General features: G+C 67.6%; 4 protein-coding genes across 4 annotated transcripts; 2 read left to right on the plus strand and 2 right to left on the minus strand.

Annotated features, from left to right (window-relative positions):
* The first annotated feature begins 237 nt into the window (after positions 1-237).
* Positions 238-904, plus strand: PSPN (persephin). Its single transcript, XM_054051842.1, has one exon. The coding sequence runs from the start codon at positions 515-517 to the stop codon at positions 884-886; it is 372 nt and encodes a 123-aa protein (XP_053907817.1). The 5' UTR covers positions 238-514; the 3' UTR covers positions 887-904.
* Positions 905-967: 63 nt separating this feature from the next.
* ALKBH7 (alkB homolog 7) lies at positions 968-3,419 on the minus strand. Its single transcript, XM_054051833.1, has 5 exons — positions 3,028-3,419; positions 2,388-2,558; positions 2,004-2,128; positions 1,617-1,735; positions 968-1,117 (listed from the first exon to the last, which is right to left on the minus strand). Exons 1-5 carry the CDS (start codon positions 3,286-3,288, stop codon positions 1,044-1,046), a joined length of 750 nt encoding a protein of 249 aa, XP_053907808.1. The 5' UTR covers positions 3,289-3,419; the 3' UTR covers positions 968-1,043.
* A 498-nt stretch (positions 3,420-3,917) lies between these two features.
* Positions 3,918-7,774, minus strand: CLPP (caseinolytic mitochondrial matrix peptidase proteolytic subunit). The gene is made up of 7 exons (XM_054051754.1): positions 7,740-7,774; positions 6,998-7,102; positions 6,643-6,714; positions 6,469-6,565; positions 5,439-5,626; positions 4,766-4,871; positions 3,918-4,087 (listed from the first exon to the last, which is right to left on the minus strand). Exons 1-7 carry the CDS (start codon positions 7,755-7,757, stop codon positions 3,918-3,920), a joined length of 756 nt encoding a protein of 251 aa, XP_053907729.1. The 5' UTR covers positions 7,758-7,774.
* A 3,060-nt stretch (positions 7,775-10,834) lies between these two features.
* RFX1 (regulatory factor X1) lies at positions 10,835-19,669 on the plus strand. Its single transcript, XM_054051755.1, is given in 17 exon segments — positions 10,835-11,021; positions 11,164-11,240; positions 11,833-11,909; positions 12,017-12,419; positions 13,462-13,643; positions 14,283-14,402; positions 14,811-14,886; positions 14,888-14,927; positions 15,508-15,626; positions 15,715-15,812; positions 16,297-16,448; positions 16,980-17,077; positions 17,184-17,333; positions 18,061-18,269; positions 18,629-18,782; positions 18,871-18,913; positions 19,399-19,669. Coding segments are annotated over 17 exon segments (2,322 nt in total). The 3' UTR covers positions 19,536-19,669.
* Positions 19,670-19,835: the final 166 nt, after the last annotated feature.

The raw sequence follows: 19,835 nt of genomic DNA on the forward strand, positions 1-19,835 counted from the left end.
TTGGGTCCCACTCAGACCGCCCCCCCCTTTGGAATCCCCGTTTTGGGGAGGAATTTGGATTTTTTTGCTATTTTTAGGTTTTTTTCCAGCGCCCCCAACTGCGCTGGAATTTCAGTGTCTGCTCCATACCCCCCTCCCTTCCCCCCCCCCCTCCATTTGGGGGAGCCCCCCCCTTCCACCCCCCCTAGATTAACCCTTTGGGGGGGAGCACTGATACTTTTTTTTGGGGGTGTCGGTTCCTTTTTGGTTTGTGGGTATAATTCTGCCCCCCACTTGTCTTTGGGGGGGGGTAATTTTGCCCCCCTAATGCCCCCACTCACATTTTGGGGGGGTTTCAGCCTCCTTTTGGGGTGAGAAAGGGTTAACCCTGCCCCCCCCCCTTACCTTTTGGGGAATTTCTGCCCCTTTTGGGCAATTTCAGCCCCTTTTTTGTCCGGGGGGGGCGTTAACTTTGCCCCCCCCTCATGGATATAAGCGCCTCTCGCTCGGCTCCGCGGACAGGACGAGGGTGAGGATGGTGCCGTCAGCCTTCCTCCTCCTCCTCCTACTCCTGGGGCCCCCCCGGGTTTTGGGGGGCCCCCCCTCGCCCCCCTCCGGCCCCCCCCTTCCCTGCGGGCTGCGCAGCATCGCGGTGCGTGTACGGGAATTGGGATTGGGCTTCGGCTCCGAGGAGACACTGCTGTTCCGTTACTGCGGGGGGGGCTGCCCCGCGCCCCCCACCAACCACCGCCTGGCGCTGGCGCGGATCGGGGGGGCCCCGGGGGGGGCCGCGGGGGGGCCCTGCTGCCGCCCCAGCCGCTTCGAGGACGTCGCCTTCCTGGACGAGAAACAGCGGTGGCAGCGCGTCCCGCAGCTCTCGGCCGCCGCCTGCCAGTGCCTGGGGTGACCCCCCCAAAAAAAGGACCCCCCCACCCCGAAAAACAGCCCCCCCCCCCCAACTCCTCGAAGAACAGCGCTGGAGAGGGGGGAGCTGTTTATTGGGGCCCCCCCAAAAACGGACTCCCCTCCCCAAAGAACCAGCACTGGAGTTGGGGGGAAGCTGTTTATTGGGGGGCTGCGGGGGGAGCCGAACCCCCAATAAATGTTGAGAGGTCGCTCAGAGGATCTGGAGTCAAATCTGGGGGAGGGGGAAAGGGGGGGTCAGGGGGGGGAAAAAAATATGGGGGGGGGGCATTGTGTGGGTGTCTGGGGGGCACAGGGGGGTGTCAGGAAGATGGGGGGGGGGTTAGGGAGTCTCACCAGGGGTGGGGGGTTCCGGGGGGGTCTTGGAGGGCTGAGGGGGGGGAGTTTGGGTCCCAGAGCAGGTTGGGGGAGTCCCAGGAAGGTGTGGGGCGGGTCCCGGGCAGTTGGGGTACCCGGGGGGGGTCACTGGGAGTCCTGGGGGGTCATTAGGGTCCCTGGGAAAGTCTCAGGTGGGGGGAACTGGGGGTCCGGGAGGGTCAGTGGGGTCCCAGGGGAGTCCTGGGTGTGGTGTTGGAGCGGTTCTGGGGGAGTTGGGGGTCCCAGGGCAGTCCGGAGGGGTCGTTGGAGTCCCGGGGGAGGCCTGGGGGGGTCATTGGCATTCCAGGAGGGTCCAGGGGGGTTATTGGGGTCCCGGGGGGGGGTCGGGGTCTCACCGGGGGGGTCATTGCGGTAGATGAGCGCGAGGCGTCGCCCCCGCGGCACCCGTCGCTCCCCAAAAAACGACTCCTCGTCCCGGAGGATCTCATGGGTGAACTCGTACCGCGCGGCGCCCCTGGGGTGGGGGGAACACAGTGTGTGTGTGTGGGGGGTGTCAGTGCACCCCCCCTTCCCCCCCAATTCGAGAAACACCCCCCCAAAACTCCCCTCCATCCCCTCCTGCGGCTGCAGGACATGGAGTGACCGCGGCTGTGGCGCCGCTATAGGGCTGTGAGGGGGTGGGGGTGTCAGCGCTGCCCCCCCACCCTTTTTCCACCCCCCCACCCCGGTTTTTACCACACACACCCCCCCCCCCCCCCCGGTTTTCCCCCCCCTTTCGGTACCGCAGGACGTAGAGCGAGCGCGGCTCCAGCAGCAGCTCCAGGCTCTGCGCGGGTGTCCGGCAGCTCCGCAGGCGCAGGACTGCGGCCGAGAGCAGCGACAGCCCGGCCAGAGTGCAGCCGCAGAACTGGGGGGGCAAAGGGGGGGGGTATTATCCCCCCCCGGGACCCCCAATGGACTCCAACTCCCCCCCATGAGCTCCATTGCCCCCCAACTGCCTCCATGTACCCCCCCAATCTCTATTCCCCCCCCCCCATTGCCCCACCCACGAGCTCTGTGCTCCTTCCCCGCCTCCAAAGCCCCCCATGGACTCCAACCCCTCCCCATGAGCTCCACTGCCCCCCAACTGCCTCCACGTACCCCCCCCATCTCTGTCCCCCCCCCACCTTGACACTGTCCACGTGGGGCGCAACGTGGCCGCGCCGGTGTAGGTCGAGGACGTGGACGAGGGGCCGGGGGGGGCGCTCGGGGGGGAACTCGGCCGATAGACGCCCCAACACCGCGCGCCCCGCCGGCCCCCAGCGCCCCCGCTCCGTCTCCCGGTACCCGCTGATCGCCTGGGGGGGGGGCACGGACCTTGGGACCCCCGACCGACACCCCAAACCCCGGCACCCCACACCCTGACCCCCCCCAAACCACCCCTGACCCCACCCGAACCGCATCCCATGACCTCTGACCCCGGGAACCCCTGACCCCGCCCCCCCACATCCCATCCCGGGAGCCCCCTCCCTCCCAACCCCCATCCCGTGACCTCTGACCTGACCCCCAAATCCCATCCCAAGTCCGGTGGGACCTCCGACCCCGCCCCTAAAGCCCATCCCGGGACCCCTGCCCCCCCCACGACCCCCGAAGCCCCCCAAAGCCCCCTCCCCCTGTAGTCCCGTGACCCCCCAAAGTCGCTCCTCCCTCTCCCCCCGTGACCCCTCTGGGATCCCCCCAAAGTCCCCCTCCCCGTGACCTCTGTGTGACCCCTGCCCCCCCGCCCCATGACCCCTCTGTGACCCCATGACCCCCCCCGCCCCTCACCCCGTCCCAGTGGTCGAACTGGTAGCGCCGCCCCCGCAGCAGCGGCTCCAACTCCGCCTCGAGCTCCGCGGCCTCTTCGGGGCTCACGAAGCCGCCGCGCACGACAACGAGGCCGCGCAGGCGCCGCCGCAGCCCCGGGCTGGAGGCTCGGATCGGCTCCGGCTCCGCCTCGGCCTCCGCGGCCGCCCCAGGCCCCGCCCGGCACCACCGGGACTCGCCCGGGGCCACCGGAACCCGCCACCGAACGGCCGCGCGGAGCATGGCGGGAGCGCCGCCCCCGCGGAGCACGATGGGAAACCGGCGGAGCGGGGACCGCGGGGCACCACGGGAAACGGGCGGACCGGGGCCATGCCACCTGCCGGTACCATGGACAGCGCCCCCCGCCGCCGCGGGGCACCACGGGAAACGGGCGGACCGATACAGCGCCCCCGGCCGGGTGGGAGGACAATGGGCAGCGCACGGCAGAGTCACCTCCCAGGGAACCCCCCACTCCCTCAAGGAGCCCCAATATGCCTTTGGGGGCCCCCATCCCTGCACCCCCTCCCAGCCCCACATCACTCAGTTGGGGTCTGCACCCCCACCCATCTCTCCCCCCCAAATCCGCCCCCCCCGGCTCAGTCAGGAGCCTCAGATCCCCCCAATCTCCCCCCTCTATCCTTTCTGTCCTCTCCACTCCCAATCTCTCCTCCCTCAACAGCCCCCCAAGCTCTCCTCCTCCCCTCCAGCCCCCCAAATCCTCCTTCCCCCCCCAGACCCCAAATTCCCCCCAAATCGCTCCCCCCTCACACAGGATCTTCTCCAGTTCTTTAATCCCTGCTGGGCTACAGCGATGCCCAGGGTGGTGGTGGGGGGCCGCACATAGAACCCCCCCCAACCCCCCCAGGGATGTCTCAGGGGGTCGGGGGGGTCGCGGGGGGATCGGGGGGGGTCGGGGGCTCCTTCTGCACCAGTCTGGGTTCGTCCTCTCCGCGGGGGGGGGGATGCACGAGCACCTGGTCCAGGAGCCCGAATTCCTGTGCCTCCACTGGGCTCAGGTACCGGTCCCGCTCCATCGCCGCCTCTGGGGGCACGGGGGGGGTCCAAAGGGGGTCACGGGGGGGTCCCAGAGACCACAGGGCATTAGGGGGGGTCATCGGGGCAGTCCTAGGGGGTCCCAGGAGGGGAAAGAAGGGGTCTAGGGGGGAGCTCAGAGGGGACCTGGAGGAGGCAGAGAGGAATTGGGGGTGGGGATCCAGGGGGGCGTTGGGGGGATGCTCAGAGGAGATCCAGGGGAGACAAAGAGGGATTTAGGGGGTCCCCAGGAGGTTTGAGGGGGTCTCAGAGAGCATAGGCAGCTAGGGGAGTGCCGGGGGGGGAAGGAAGGGGTCCGGGGGGGCGAGGCTTAGAGGGGACCTGAAAAAGGAATAGCTCAGAGGAGGTCTGGGGGGGGCAAGAATGGATTTGGGGGGGCACAGGGGGCTTCTAGAGAACATATGGGGTTGAGGGATCCCGGGGGGGTTCTGGGGGGTAAGAAGGGGTCTGGGGACATTCAGAGGGGGCTTGGGAGGGGGCTTGGAGAGGGCAAAGAGGAATTGGGGGGCTCAGGGAGGAATACGGGGGGGCCTGGGGGGGGTCCCGTGGGTCCCTCACTGTGTGCGTTTCACATAGAGCTCAGGGGGTCAGAGAGGTTTGTGGGGCTCCCGGAGGGGTGAATTGGATCCCCGGGGGGGCTGGAAATGGGGGTTCGGGGGTGCCTCACCGATGACGGGCAGCGGCTGCCCCGTGTGTTTGGCGTACAGCCCGTTGATCTGGCGCTTGAGCTTCAGGATCTCCTCAGCCTGGATGGCGATGTCGGTCGCCTGGCCCTGGGGGGGGGGGGGGGCAAAAAGGGGGTGAGGGGGGTGCAAATGGGACCCACCCCAACCTCTGGGGCTCCCTCAGATCCTGGGGTTCCGCCCCCGAGCTCCCTGTACCCCCCCAGTGCCCCACAGCCCCCTCCCTGGGGTCCTAGTGCCCCCCCCCCAACTCCTGGTGCCCCCCCAGGTCGCAGTGCCCCCCATTCTCCCCTGTGCACCCCCAGGCCCAGTGCTCCCAATTCTCTCCATGCCCCCCACCCAAGGACCGGTGCACCCCTGGGTCCTAGTGCCCCATTCTGAGGGCTGGTGCACCCCTGGGTCCTAATGCCCACCCAGCCCCCCCACTGCCCCCTTACCCCTGCCCCACCCCGAGGCCTGGTGCACCCCTGGGTCCTAGTGCCCCCCCCAGCCCCCCGCAGCCCCCGTACCCTTGCCCCCCTCCGAGGTCTGGTGCACCCCTGGGTCCTAGTGCCCCCCAGCACCCCACTGCCCCCCATACCCGTGCCCCCAACCCCTCCGGGGTCTGGTGCACCCCTGGGTCCTAGTGCCCCCCCCAGCCCCCCGCTGCCCCCGTACCCGTGCCCCCCCCGAGGGCTGGTGCACCATGATGCGGGCGTTGGGCAGCGCGTGCCGCTGTCCCGGGGCGCCCCCCGCCAGCAGCAGGGACCCCATGCTGGCCGCCTGCCCCACACACCACGTGCACACGGGGTTCAGCACGTACTGCATCGTGTCGTAGATGGCCAAGCCGGCCGTCACCGCCCCCCCTGCAGGGACACCGCGTCACCGGCCCCCCCCGAAACACCCCCAGACCCACCGGAGTGCCAAACCTACCCCCAGACCCACACGGGACCATCAGAACCACCCCCTGAACCCCAGAACCACCCCCAGACCGACCTGAGACCCCCCCAGAACAACTCCCAGGGACCCCTGTGACCCACCCAAGCCCCTAAACCACCTCCAGACCCAGCGGAGCCCCTAAACCACCCCCAGACTCACCAGAACCATCCTCAGACCCACCCGGGACCCCCAGAATCACCCCCAGACCCACCGGAGACCCCCAAATCCACCTGATTCCCTAAACCACCTCCATGGATCTCCTAAGCCCCCCCCAGGGCCCTCCTAGACCCTCTAAACCCCCACAGGATCCTCCCCCACAGCCCCCAGGGACCCCTAAACCACCCCCAGGCCCCCAAATCATCCTGGGATCCCCAAAACGTCTTCTAATCTGCCATAACGCTCCTCAGCTCTCCCCAAATACCTCTCTAGACCTCCCCACTCCCCCCCAAAACACCTCAGGACCCTCACCAACCTCCCCCTTGACCTGGCCAAATCTCTCAGTGCACTCCCAAACCCCCTTGGGCCCCCCAAACCTCCTCAAGACCCCCCAAACCACCTTCCAGACACCCCCAAACCCCCCTCAAGCCATCCTCCAGACCCTCCAAACTCCCCACCCTTCTCACAAATCTCTCAAGACAATCCCCAACCTCCCCCTTGACCTCTCCAAACCCCTCAGCACTCCCCTAAACCTCCCCCGACCCCCCCCAAACCCCCTTCAGAGCCCCCCAAACTCCCCCGGGCCCCCCCCAGACCCCGCTGTTTCGCTCACCAGGGCTGTTGATGTACATGTGGATGGGTTTCTTGTTGCTCTCGGACTGCAGGAACAGCAGCTGCGCGATCACCAGGCTGGCCAGGCTGTCATCGATCTGGGGGGGGCCGGGGGGGGTCAGAGGGGGCTCCTAGGGGTCTGGGGGAGCTCCAAGGGGTCCTGGGGGGCACCTACCGGCCCCATGACGCAGACGATGCGCTCGCGCAGCAGACGGGAGTAGATATCGTAGGCACGTTCACCCCGACCCTGCAAAATCCGGGGGTGCAGGTGGGTCGGGGGGGGGGTCAAATGGGGTGGAGGAGGGGATTGGGGGGTCGGGGGGAAGGGAATCGGGGGGGCACGTTCGGTTCAGCCTCGTGGAATGGGATTCATGCGGGGCCTGGGGGGGCAGATGGGTTTGGAGGGGGGGAATCGGGGGGAGCCAGGGGGTGGAGAAGGAGATGGGGTTACGGGGTGTCGGGGGGGTCAAAGAGGGGTGAAGGAAGAGATGAGGGGTTGGGGGGGTCCCGGGGGTTGCCCCCTCCCTCACCGTCTGCTCCACCACGATGGGGATGAGGGGGGGAGGAGCGCGGGGGGGCACCGTCCGGTGGAAGCCGCGGCAGGCGGGGGGGGCCCAGGCCCAGCGCAGGGCACGCTGTGGGGGGGTGGGGGGGGTGGGAGGGTCAGGGACACCTCCAGAACAGGAACCCCAAAAACCATGACCCCTAGAACTTCCCCCGAACCCCCCCCCAATAATAACAACCCCCAAACCTGCCATTATTCCCAAACAGGACCCCCAGAACTGCCCCCCCAACCACGACCCCAAAACCGCCCCCTACACACACCGAGACCCCCAGAACCGCCCCCCCCAATAAATAATCACAACTTCCACAAGTTCTCCAAAATCAGGACCCCCCAAACTGCCCCCCCATAACTGGGACCCCCCCAGAATCCCCTCCCCGAGAACCAGGACCCCCCAAACCGCTCCCCCCCCCATAAAAGGGACCCCCTAGAACCCCTCCCCGAGAACCAGGACCCCCCAAACCTCTCCCCCCATAACTGGAACCCCCCCAGAATCCCTCCCCGAGAACCAGGACCCCCCAAACCGCTCCCCCCATAACTGGGACCCCCCCCAGAATCCCCTCCCCGAGAACCAGGACCCCCAAAACCGCCCCCCCATAACTAAGACGCCCCCCCCGGGAACCCCCTCTCCTCAGAACCAGAACCCCCAAAATTGCCCCCGCCCCCCCCCCCCATCTGGTACCCCTATAACCTCCACCCCCGCCCCTCACCGCCACCCCCGGCCCCATGGCGCCCCAGAAGTGATTTTTTTGAACAACCGGAAGTATTCCGCGCGCGACCCCACGTGACCGCCCCAACGCGGCCCTGCTCTGGTCACGCCCCCTGCCAGCAAGCCACGCCCTTCCACTCGCCCCGCCTTTCCGTCACGTGACACCGCGGGACTACATTTCCCGTGGTGCTTCGCGGCGCAGCCGCCATGACAGCGCGCCCTCCCCGCCCCCCCCCCCGTGTTCCCTATGGGCGCGGTGTGGGTGACGTCACCCGTGTGGGATGTGGGTCAGATCCACGTGGGATCCACGAGGGATCCAAAATGGATCCCTGTGGGGGTTCTGTGGAACCTATGGAACCTGTGTCCAATCTCTGTGGGATCTGTGTCAGATCTGTGTGGGATCCATTTTGGATCCCTGCTGGGTCCCTGTGGAATGCGGATCATCTCAGATCCCTGTGGGATCCACACAGGATCCGGGTCAGATCCGTGCGGAGCTCACGTCAGATCTGGGTGATCCATGTGGGGTCCACGTGGAACCTGTTTCAGATCCATGTTGGGATCTGTGTCAAATCCGTGTGGAACCCGGGTCAGATCCCTGTGGGATCCATTTTGGATCCCTGTTGGGTCCCTCTGGGATCTGGATGAGATCCGTGTGGAATCCATGTGGAACCCGGGTCAGGTCCATGTTGGATCCCCGTGGAATCGGGGTGGGATCCGGGTGGGATCCGGGTGGGATCCACGCGGGATCTGTGTCAAACTGGTGTGAAATCTGTGTCAGATCCACGCGGGATCTCTCTGGAACCTCTGTCAGATCCGCATTTCTTCCCCTTCCTCATTCCCTTTTCCTTAATTAACCCCTTCTTTAATTATTTCCTTCCTTTAATTACCTTTATCTTTAAATACTCTCTTCCTTAATCACCCCATCTCCTTAATTATTCCCCCTCCTTAATTACTCCCTTTTCTTAATTACTCTCCACTTCTTAATTACCCTTTTCCCGCCTTTATCCCCATCCACAACTCCCATTTTCCCGCCTTTCCCCCATCAACGTTAATTATCGCACTCATATTCCATTAATTAATCACTCATTACCCTTCCACAGATAATTACTCCCCCCCATTAGCGCCCCCAGCAGCGTTAATTGCCCCATAGCGGCGTTAATTACCCCGCGGGCATCGACTGCAGGGGTTAATTACAGGTGGTTATCACTAATTACTACATTAGTGTTAATTACCAAAGTGTAATTAAGCTCCCCCATGGCATCAGTGCTCCCCCCCCCCCCCCCCCGTTAATGACCACCGTTAATGACTGCCTTAACACCACTCTGTCATTAACGACCCCTCCACCTCATTATCCCCTCGTTGCTAATTACCAACCTCCCATTAGCACCACGTGCATTAATTACCCCAATGCAGCGTTAATTCCCTTAATGCACCGCTAATTACCTTAATACGGCATTAATTGCCCCAAAGCAACTCTAATTACCGCAAAGCTGAGTTAATTACCCCGCAGGCAACAACTATTGCTCCCCTCGCTTGGCTTAATTGGCCTTAATTAGAGCTAATTAACACTAATTAGCCGCCAGCACTAGTGCTAATTACATCATTAGCAGTAATTAGCTGTAATTAAGCCCCCCCACGAACCTCACCTGCCCCTAATCACCACGTTAATTACTCTCGTTAATTAGCGCAAGCATGCCCCTCCCCCCCCGGACCTCTCCAGCCTCCCCCTTACCGGCTCCGTGACGTCACGGGACGGCGCTGACGTCACCGGGGTCCCTTGGCGCCACCTCGGATGGGACTACATTTCCCATCATCCCCCCCGCGCCGCGCGCACGCGCACTCCCCGGCCCTTGAAGCGGGCCAATAGCGACCCGCCAGCTCCCCGCCAGGCCCCGCCCCTGCAGGAAGCGCGGACGCAGCCAATGGGAGGGCGCGGTGGGCGGGGCTAAAGGGGAGAGGCGAGCGGCGCAGCCAATGGGAGGACGCGGTGGGCGTGGCTAAAGGGGAGAGGCGCGCGGCGCAGCCAATGGGAGGGCTCGTGGGCGGCGCTAAAGGGGAGCGGCGCGCCGTTTGGCCAATGGAAGAGCGCGACGGGAGCGCGGCGGCCAATGGGAGCGCGGGGGCGGGAGGGAGTGCGCCGGCCCCGCCCCCGACCGAGGCGGGTAGCAACAGTTGCCCCGGTGAGGGAACACGGAGGGCGCCATAGACACGGTCGCCGTGGCGACCGCGCTGCGGGCCCGGCCCGGCCCCCCCCGCGCTCGCCAGCGCCGGCCCCGCCGCCCCCCGCGCGCCCCCCCCGACCGACACGGCGACACCGGCCCGGCCGGGACGAGGCCTCGCGGGGACCCGCCGGGCGCTCCGGGCAGGTGGGAACGCGCGGCGCGACAAGATGGCGGCGGGGGACAGGGGGGGGAGGAGGAGGAGGAGGAGGCGGAGGAGGGGGGGGTAAGCGAAGGGGGGGGCGCGTAAGGGGGTGCAGCGAACTCGGCGGCCGCGGCCTCGGTGGGGGGGAGGGACGGGGGGGAAGGGGAGCGGCGGGGGCGGGGCCGAAGGGAACGGGGGCGGGGCCAAGAGGGCGGGGCCACGGAGAGCGCGGGGCGGGGAGTGGGCGGGGCCAATTGGAGCGGGGGGCCAAAGAGGGGCGGGGCCTATGGGAGATTGGAGGGGCAAGGGGAGAAAAGGGGGCGGGGCCAAAGGAGAGCCCCCACGCCCTTATGTGACGTCACGGGGTGATGATGTCACAGGTGGGCGGTGCTGCCGGTGTGTGTGGGGTGACGTCACCGGGGGGGGTCCCTCTATGATGTCATTCCGCTGCGGTGTCACCTGATGACATCACAGGGCCCCGTGATGTCACGCAGTCCTGTGACATCGCTCCGCCGCATCCCGGAGCCGCCATGTCACCCCGTGATGGCGTCACCCTATGACGTCACACTCTGACGCCACACGGCCTCGATGTCACCCCCCTTTTTCACCGTCACCCCGTGACGCCCTGTCGCGCTGCGGCGTCACCGTACGGCGCCGCGGTCTGACCTCGTGTCCCCCCGCCATGACATCACGCTATGGTTCTCTCCTATGATGTCACAGCTCGCCGTCGCCATGGCAACGCAGACCTACGTGTCCGAGCTGACGGCCACCACACCGACACCGCCGCAGCCGCCGCCCCCCAACGCTGCCGCCGCCGCTGCCTTTGGCACGGAGCTGCCCGCGCCCCCCGCGCCCCCCGCACCGCCCCCCGCGCCGCCCGCGCCCCCCACACAGCAGTTCATCGTTGTTGCCGTCACCGGTGAGTGGCCTCAAAACCGTCGCTTTCGCCCCAAACCTGAGCTGGAGAGGGGGAGGAGGGGAGGGGGGACCCCCAGCTGCGGGGAGGGGGGGGACGAGACGCGACTCTGACCCGATTTGGCCTCTTTTCACCCCAAACGCAGAGGGCGCGCTGCGGGCCAGCGAGGCGGAAGGCAGCCCCGCGCCCCCCGCCGCCCCCCCGGCCGGGCCCAGCACCCAGGTGGGGAGAAAGGGGGTCCCTTGTGCCCCCCCTGACCCCTCTGTGTGTGTGTGTCCCATCGGCGAATGACCCCCACTCCCTCTGGGCCCCCCCCGACCCCTCTGAGCCCCCCAACTCCTCGGTGTCATGTCCCCCCCCATACCTGAGTCCCCCCCACAGCTCCTTCCATGCTCCCCAAACACCCTTTACACCCCCATGTGTCCCCCACCCCCACTGTGTTTCCCCCAACCCCATCTGCCCCCTTTCTGCCCCCCCAATCCCTCTGTGCCCCCCATGGCCCCCCTGTGCCTCCCCCCAACCCCTCTCTGCTGCCCCTCCAAACCCCATCTGCCCCCTTCTGCCCCCCAATCCCTCTGTGCCCCCCGTGCCCTCCCCGTGCCCCTCAACCCCTCTCTATTGCCCCCTGTGCCCCCCCAACCCCTCTCTCTTGCCCCCCCAAACCCCATCTGCCCCCTCTGTGCCCCCCCAATCCCTCTGTGCCCCGTCCACCCCCCAACCTGCCCCACAGGGGATTGGGGGGGGGTCAAGGCGGGGTTGCTGGGGGCGTAAAGCCCCCCCATTGCCCCCCCATTGCCCCCCCGTTGCCCCCCAGGTGCCGCAGTTGCCCCCCGTGCAGCACGTGTACCCCTACGTCGAGGGCGCTGATGGCTCCTACCCCCCCGCCACCATGTGAGTGACCCCCCCCGGGGCTCTTGGGGAGCGGGGGCAGTTTTGGGGGGCAGGGGGTTCCCCCCGCCTCTAGTTAATCCCCCCCCCTCCTCCCCAACTCTCCGCAGCCGCTCGGGTTCGTACCCCTACGCCGAGACGCCGCTGTACGGGCAGAACGCGGGGGCCGCATATTTCGAGGGGACGGGGGGGGCGGGGGTGCAGGCCAGCCCCCCCCCGCCCAGCTCGCAGGCCCCCCCCGCCAGCGCCCCCGTCCCCATCTTCGTTTCGGGGGGCGGGGGGGGGCAGATTTTGGGGAGCGCCGCTCCTGCCCCCCCACAACAGCCGCCGCAACCGCAACCGCCGCCGCCGCCGGCGCCCCCCCAGCAAAGCAGCGCTGCCCCCCAGACTGCCGCCCCCCAAAACGCCGCCGCCGCCGCCCCCCCCGGCAGCACCTACGTCATCCAGGGGGGGTACATGGTGGGGGGGGGCACGCAGGGCTACTCGCACACCACCCGCGCCTCCCCCGCCACGGTGAGGGGCACCCCCAAAAATGGGGGGGCTTTGGGGTGGGGGGAGACTGAGGGGGGAAAGGAGGAAAAGGGGGGGGGACGTGGGGAAATGGGGGGGCTTTGAGGGGAAATGGGGAGAGGAAGGAGGGGATGGGGGAATGGGGGGGACACGGAAATGGGGGGAATGAGGGCAAGGGGGTGATTTGGGAGGAAAAGGGGGTGCACAAAGCGGATGGGAAAAGAGGGGTTTAGGGTGGGGGGAGACTGGGGGGAAATGAGGGGAGAGATGGGGAAGGAAGGGGGGGGACATGGGGAGGGGAATGGGAAAGGGGCGTTTTGGGGTGGGGGGAGAGGGGGCTCTGGGAGTTGGGGGGTCCGGGGGGGGCTGGTGGGGGGGCCAGGTGGGGGCTCTGGGGGGGACTCGGGGGGCTCTGGGAGTTGGGGTCGGGGGGGGGGGGGCTGGGGGGTGGTCCTGGGAGGGGGGGTCCGAGTGGGGCTGGGGGGGGTCTCTGGGAGGGGGGGTCTGGGAGGGTCTTGGAGGGGGTCTCTGGGGGTATCTCCAGGGGGGCTCTGGGAGGGTCTCAGGGGTGTCTTTGGGGGTGTCTCTGGGGGTGCTGTGGGAGGGTCTCAGGGGTGTCTCCGGGGGTGTCTCCCGGGGGGGCTCTGGGAGGGTCTCGGGGTGTCTCCGGGGGTGTCTCCGGGGGGGACTCTGGGAGGGTCTTTGGGGATGTCTCCAGGGGTGTCTCTGGGGGGCTCTGGGAGGGTCTCAGGGGTGTCTCTGGGGGTGTCTGCGGGGGGGCTTTGGGGGGGCTGTGGGAGGGTCTCTGGGGGTGTCTCCGGGGGGGACTCTGGTGTGTCTCAGGGGTGTCTCTGGGGGTGTCTCTGGGGTGTCTCCGGGGGTGTCTCTGGTGTGTCTCAGGGGTGTCTCTGGGGGTGTCTCTGGGGGGACTCTGGTGTGTCTCAGGGGGTGTCTCAGGGGTGTCTCCGGGGGTGTCTCTGGTGTGTCTCAGGGGTGTCTCTGGGGGTGTCCCGGGCCCCCCCCCGACGTTGCGCCCCCCCCGCAGGTGCAGTGGCTGTTGGAGAACTACGAGAGCGGCGAGGGGGTGAGCCTGCCGCGCAGCGCGCTGTACTGCCATTACCTGCTGCACTGCCAGCACCGCCGCCTCGAGCCCGTCAACGCCGCCTCCTTCGGCAAACTCATCCGCTCCGTCTTCACTGGACTGCGCACGCGCCGCCTCGGCACCAGGTGGGAACGACCCCCCCGAACACCCACTGGGAACACCCCCGGAACCCCCCAGGGACACCCACCGGGGACACCCATCAGGGAACATCCCCGGGAACCCCCCCAGGGACCCCCCAGGAACCCCCCAGGGACACCCACCAGGGACACCCCCCAGGGAACCCCCCAGGAAACCCCCAGGAACCCCCCCAGGGAACCCCCCCCAGGGAACCCCCCCCAGGGAACACCCCCCAAGGAACACCCCAGGGAACACCCCCCAGGGAACCCCCCCACGGAACAACCCACCCAGGAACAGCCCAGGGAACCCCCCCACGGAACAGCCCCCCGAGATCTACAGAACACACACATCCCACCTGGGGAACACAGCCTCCCCCCAGGAACCCCCCAGGACTTCCCAGACCCCCCATGGGGCACACAGACACCCCCCCCAGGAACCCCCCAGGACCTCCCGTCCCCCCATATCCCCTCCTGAGACCTTCCCGGGGCCCTCCAGGAACCCCCAGGATGCCCCCAATCCCCCCAGGAGCCCCCAGTTCCCCCCAGGATGCCCTGATCTCCCCCCAGGAACCCCCAAACCCCCCCCAGGAGCCCCCAATCCCCCCCAGGAGCCCCCAAACCCCCTCCCCCTGACGCTGTGCCCCCCAGGGGTAACTCCAAGTACCATTACTACGGGCTGCGGATCAAGGCCGGGTCTCCGCTGCTGCGGCTCATGGAGGATCAGCAGCCGCTCGCCATGCGCCAACAGCCCTTCGCCCAGAAACAGCGGTAAAACCGCCCCCCCGCGACCCCCCCCGCCACAACGGGACCCCCGGAACCTTCTCTGTGCCAACGGGACCCCCCCCACTGCACCGTGGGGACCCCTTGAATTGCCTCTGTGCTATGGGGACCCCCTGACCCCCGCCCCCAACACCAACGGGACCCCCCCGTGTGCCATGGGGACCCCCTGACCCCCCCCCAACACCAATGGGACCCCCCCATGTGCCATGGGGACCCCCTGACCCCCCCTCAACACCAACGGGACCCCCCCGTGTGCCATGGGGACCCCCTGACCCGCCCCCAACACCAACGGGACCCCCTCCGTGTGCTATGGGGACCCCCTGACCCCACCACCACCAACGGGACCCCCCCATGTGCCGTCGGGACCCCCTGACCCCCCCTCTTTGCTCCCCCCAGGCTGAAGCCCATCCAGAAGGTGGAAGGGATGAGCAACGGGGGGTCCGGGGGGGCGCAGCCGGGGGGGGGGTCTCGCTGACATCAGCGCCCAAGTGCAGCAGTACCAGCAGTTCCTGGGTGAGAGCCCCCCCAGACCCCCCCAAACCCCCCTGACCCCCCCAGATCCCCCTGACCCCGCCTATTCCCCCCCAGAACCCCCCAGACGCCTCCCAGTTTGTTGCCCAAGATCCCCATAGCCCCCAGACCCACTCCCCCCGCCCCGCCATAGCGCCTCCGACCCCCTCAGACCCCCCCATAGCCCCCTCTGACCTCCTCAGACCCCCCCGACCCCCCCTTGTCCCCCCCAGACTCCCCCCGACCCCCCCTTTTCCCCCCCAGATGCCTGCCGCTCGCTCCCCGAGTTCCTCAGACCCCCCTAGAACCCCCAGACCCCTCCTGTGATCCCCTCCAAACCCCTCCAGACACCCCCATAGCCCCCCCCGACCCTCTTTGACCCCCTCAGACTCCCCCCAGACCCCTCCTTTTCCTCCCAGATGCCTCCCGCTCGCCCCCCGAGTTCCTCAGACCCCCCAAACCCCTCCTGTGATCCCCTCCAAACCCCTCCAGACACCCCCGTAGCCCCCCCCGGTCCTCTTTGACCCCCCTTTTCCCCCCAGACCCCCCCTTTTCCCCCCTGACCCCCCCTTTTCCCCCCCAGACGCCTCCCGCTCGCTCCCCGAGTTCCCTGAGCTGACGCTGCAGGAACAGCCGCTTCCCGACGGACTCAGTGCCGAGGACGTCCGAGCCTTCCAGATGCTTTACCGCGAGCACTGCGAGGTGGGGGTGACCCCCCCGGACCCCCCCTTCCCCCCGACACCCCCTTTTTTGTTTGTCTCTCTGATCCCCCCCCAATATCTTCCCGAAGGCCATTGTGGATGTGATGATCAATCTCCAATTCACGCTGGTGGAGACGCTCTGGAAGAGCTTTTGGCGCTGCAGCCCCGGCGAGGGGGGGCCCTCCGTGTCAGTGGGGCCGAGGGGGGGCCGGGGGGGCCGGGGGAGGGGGATTTGGGGGGCTTTGGGGGGGCTGGGATGGTCTGGGGGGGGTCAGGGGAGCTCAGGCAGCGAGCGAGAGGTGTCTGGGGGGGAAAAAGGAGTGTTGGGGGGTTTGGGGGGGCTCTGAGGGGCCCTGGGGGGGTGGGGTGGCGAGGGTTGAGGGGGGGTTGGGGGGTTTGGGGGGTTTTGGGGGCTTTGGGGGGGCTGGGATGGTCTGGGGGATCGGGGGAGCTTGGGCAGTGAGCGGGAGGTGTCTGGGGGGGGAAAAGGGGGTGTTGGGGGGTTTGGGGGGGCCCCGGGGTGGGTGGGGAGGTGAGTTTTGGGCGGGGGTTGGGGGGGCTGTGGCGGCAGTGCCGTGGTGCGGTGTCGGTGTCGTCGGTGTCGGTGTGGGTGCGGTGTTGGTGCGGTGCCGGCGCGGTGCCGGCGCGGTGTCGAGGTGTGTGCGCCGCAGGCTGGAGGAGGCGGAGAAGCGGCTGCCGCGGTGCCGTCTGGTGGCGTTGGCCAAACTGGAGCCGGTGCGGCGCTGGACGCGCGACTGCGACCATTCGCTCTACCAGGGGCTGGTGGAGATCCTCGTGCCCGACGTGCTGCGGCCCATCCCCAGTGAGACCCCCCCAGAGACCCCCAGAGACCCCCCCAGAGACCCCCATCCCCAGTGAGACCCCCCGAGACTCCCAGAGACCCCCCCAGAGACCCCCATCCCCAGTGAGACCCCCCGAGACTCCCAGAGACCCCCCCAGAGACCCCCATCCCCAGTGAGACCCCCGAGACCCCCAGAGACCCCCCGAGACCCCCATCCCCAGTGAGATCCCCGAGACCCCCAGAGACCCCCCGAGACCCCCATCCCCAGTGAGATCCCCGAGACCCCCAGAGACCCCCCGAGACCCCCATCCCCAGTGAGACCCCCACAGCCCCCTCAGAGCCCCCCCAGAGCCCCCCGGAACCCCCCCCATCCCCAGTGAGGCTCCAGGCTCTCTCTGTCCCCCCCCATCCCCTTACGCCCCCCCGTACCCCCATATCCCCCATCCCCTCACACCCCCCCATACCCCCATATCCCCCATCCCCTCACGCCCCCCATACCCCCATATCCCCCCTCCCCTCACGCCCCCCCGTACCCCGGTATTTCCCCCCCAGGCGCGCTGACGCAGGCGATCCGTAACTTCGCCAAGAGCCTGGAGAGTTGGCTGACGGGCGCCATGGTGCACATCCCCGAGGAGATGGTCCGCGTCAAGGTGGGGGGCGCGGGGCGCGGGGGGGGCGCCGGGGCTGCCCCACGCTGAGGACCCCCTTCCCTTCCCCCCCGTTTGCGTGTGTGTGTGTCTCCCCCTCTTTCTCAAGGTGGCGGCGGCCGGCGCCTTCGCCCAAACGCTGCGGCGCTACACGTCCCTCAACCACCTGGCGCAGGCGGCGCGCGCCGTCCTGCAGAACACGGCGCAGATCAGCCAAATGCTCAGCGACCTCAACCGCGTCGACTTCGCCAACGTCCAGGTACGGCGGCGCCCCGAAAAACGGGGGGAGCGGGGGGCAAAGGGCCTGAAAACGGGGGGAGAGGGGGAGAAATGGGCCCAAAATGGGGGAGAAATGGGCCCAAAATGGGGGAGAGGGGGAGAAATGGCCCCAAAAATGGGGGGAGAGGGGGACAAATGGCCCCAAAATGGGGGAGAGGGGGAGAAATGGCCTCAAAATGGGGGGAGAGGGGGAGAAATGGCCCAAAAATGGGGGAGAGGGGGAGAAATGGCCTCAAAATGGGGGGAGAGGGGGAGAAATGGCCCAAAAATGGGGGAGAGGGGGAGAAATGGCCCCAAAAATGGGGGGAGGAAATGGGATTGTGGGTCCGTGGGTCACACTATGGGTCCCAGTATGGGTCTATGGGTCCCGCTATGGGTCTGTGGGTCGCACTATGGGTCCGTGGGTCCCGCTATGGGTCCCGCTCTGGATGTGTGGGTCCCGCTATGGGTCCATGGGTCCCACTATGGATCTGTGGGTCCCACTATGGGTCCGTGGGTCGCACTATGGGTCCTGCTGTGGGTCCGTGGGTCCCGCTATAGGTCCCGCTGTGGGTCCGTGGGTCCCGCTCTGGGCACGCGGGTCCTGCTATGGGTCTGTGGGTCCTGTGATGGTTCTGTGGGTCCCGCTATGGGTCTGTGGGTCGCACTATGGGTCCGTGGGTCCTGCTACGGGTCCCGCTATGGGTCGCCGTGGGTCTGCCCCCCAGGAGCAGGCGGCCTGGGTGTGCCGCTGTGGGCCGCGCGAGGTGCAGCGCCTCGAGCAGGACTTCAAGGCGACGCTGCAGCAGCAGCGCTCGCTGGAGCAGTGGGCGGCCTGGCTCGACGCCGTCGTCGCCCGCGCTCTGCGCCCGCACCGCGGCTCCGCCAGCCTGCCGCGCGCCGCCAAGCTCTTCCTGCTCAAGTGGTCCTTCTACAGGTGCGCCGTGGGGCAGGGGGCACGGTGTGGGGCAGGGGGCACCCCATGGCGCAGGGACACCGTGGGATGCGGGGCTGGTATGGGGCAGAGATGTGGGGTGAGGAGGGATGGTGTGGGGCAGGGAGAGAGTGCCCCATGGCACAGGGACACCGTGGGATGTGGGGCAGGAGCTGTGGGGCAGAGGGGGGGTTAAGTAGTCCTTTTACAGGTGTGGGGCAGGGGGGTATGGTGTGGGTCCGGGGCCATGGGTCTGGTGCGGGGCAGGGGTCCGTGGGGACACCGTGGGTCCAGGGCGGTGGGTCCGGTGTGGGGCAGGGGCGGTGGGTCGTGCCCCGCGGCTGACGCGGCTGTGCCAGCAGCTCGATGGTGATCCGGGACCTGACCCTGCGCAGCGCTGCGAGTTTCGGCTCTTTCCACCTGATCCGACTGCTCTACGATGAGTACATGTACTACCTGGTGGAGCAGCGCGTGGCGCAGGCGCGCGGGCAGAGCCCCATCGCCGTCATGGGAGAGGTGGGGGACAGGGGGGGACGGGGGTGGGGGGACAAGGGGGAGCCTGAACCCCCCAGGGCCTCACGCTGCCCCCCCCAACTCCCCGCAGTTCGCCAACCTGAGCTCCCTCAACTCGCTGGAGCCTGAGAAAGGTGAGCATCCACGGGGTCACTCTGGAGCCTAATGATGGCGGAAGGGGGTGTGGGGGGTGTGTTAACTCTGGAACCTAATGATGGGTGTGTGTGCATGACAGGGTGTGTGTTAACTCTGGAACCTAATGATGGGGGGCCATGCGGTGGTTAACGCTGGAGCCTACTGACTGCAGGGTGTGTGCGTGTGTGTTAAAGAGTGTTAATGCTAGAACCTAACGATGGCAGGGGTGTGTGTTAACTCTGGAGTCTACTGACAGCAGGGGCCATGTGTGTGTGTGAGTGTGAGCGAGCACCGGACCCGACTGGCATCAGTGTGTGTCTGTGTCTGCGCCCGTGTGTGTGTTAACTCAGGAGCCTACTGATGGTAGAGTATGTTTGTGTGTGCGTGTCAACACTGGAGCCTCCTACCAGCATAGGGGGGGTGTGTGTATGTGTTTGTATGTGTTAACTCTGGAGCCTACTGATGGCAGCCCTGTGCTTCCCAGATGAGGAAGAGGAGGAGGAGGAGGAGAGCGAGGAGGAGCCGCTGCCGCCAGAGCCCCCCGAGCCCCCCGAACCCCCCTCCAAGCTGCCCCGCGGGGACACCCGGGGGCTCTTTGTGCCACCGCTGCCCTCCAGCTGATCCCCCCCCCTCCGCTTCACCCCCCCCAGCGGCGCCCGGGGGGGCGGGGGGGGCGCTCAGTGCCTTACGCAGCGCCGGGATCCTGTGCCAAAGCCCCCCCCCCGCATGCCCCGGACCCGGGGTTATTGGTGGGGGGCAGCACCCCCAAAATCCCCCCCCAGGCCTTGGGGATGTGTGTGGGGGGGGCAGCACCCCCAAATCCCCCCCCTCAGGCCTTGGGGATGTGGGGGGGGGCGCGGGGCTTGGGGATGGCCCCTTTCCCCTTGCGGGGGGGCGACTTGGGGACCTGGGGAGGGGTTT

Source organism: Cuculus canorus, chromosome 30, assembly GCF_017976375.1.
Source record: "Cuculus canorus isolate bCucCan1 chromosome 30, bCucCan1.pri, whole genome shotgun sequence".
NCBI classification, from domain to species: Eukaryota; Metazoa; Chordata; class Aves; order Cuculiformes; family Cuculidae; genus Cuculus; species Cuculus canorus.

What these genes read in the sequence shown, in the direction of transcription:
- PSPN (XM_054051842.1), top strand. Translation starts at nt 515, where the DNA reads ATGGTGCCGTCAGCCTTCCTCCTCCTCCTCCTACTCCTGGGGCCCCCC.
- CLPP (XM_054051754.1), bottom strand. An exon ending in TCGTCTGCGTCATGGGGCCG is followed by an intron (nt 6,566 to 6,642) that starts GTAGGTGCCCCC and finishes GGCCCCCCCCAG; the next exon opens with ATCGATGACAGCCTGGCCAG. An exon ending in AGCCCTCGGGGGGGGCACGG is followed by an intron (nt 4,872 to 5,438) that starts GTACGGGGGCAG and finishes CCCCCCCCCCAG; the next exon opens with GGCCAGGCGACCGACATCGC.
- ALKBH7 (XM_054051833.1), bottom strand. Translation starts at nt 3,288, where the DNA reads ATGCTCCGCGCGGCCGTTCGGTGGCGGGTTCCGGTGGCCCCGGGCGAG. An exon ending in AGTTCGACCACTGGGACGGG is followed by an intron (nt 2,559 to 3,027) that starts GTGAGGGGCGGG and finishes CCCCCCCCCCAG; the next exon opens with GCGATCAGCGGGTACCGGGA. An exon ending in CTACCGCAATGACCCCCCCG is followed by an intron (nt 1,118 to 1,616) that starts GTGAGACCCCGA and finishes CCCCTCCCCCAG; the next exon opens with ATTTGACTCCAGATCCTCTG.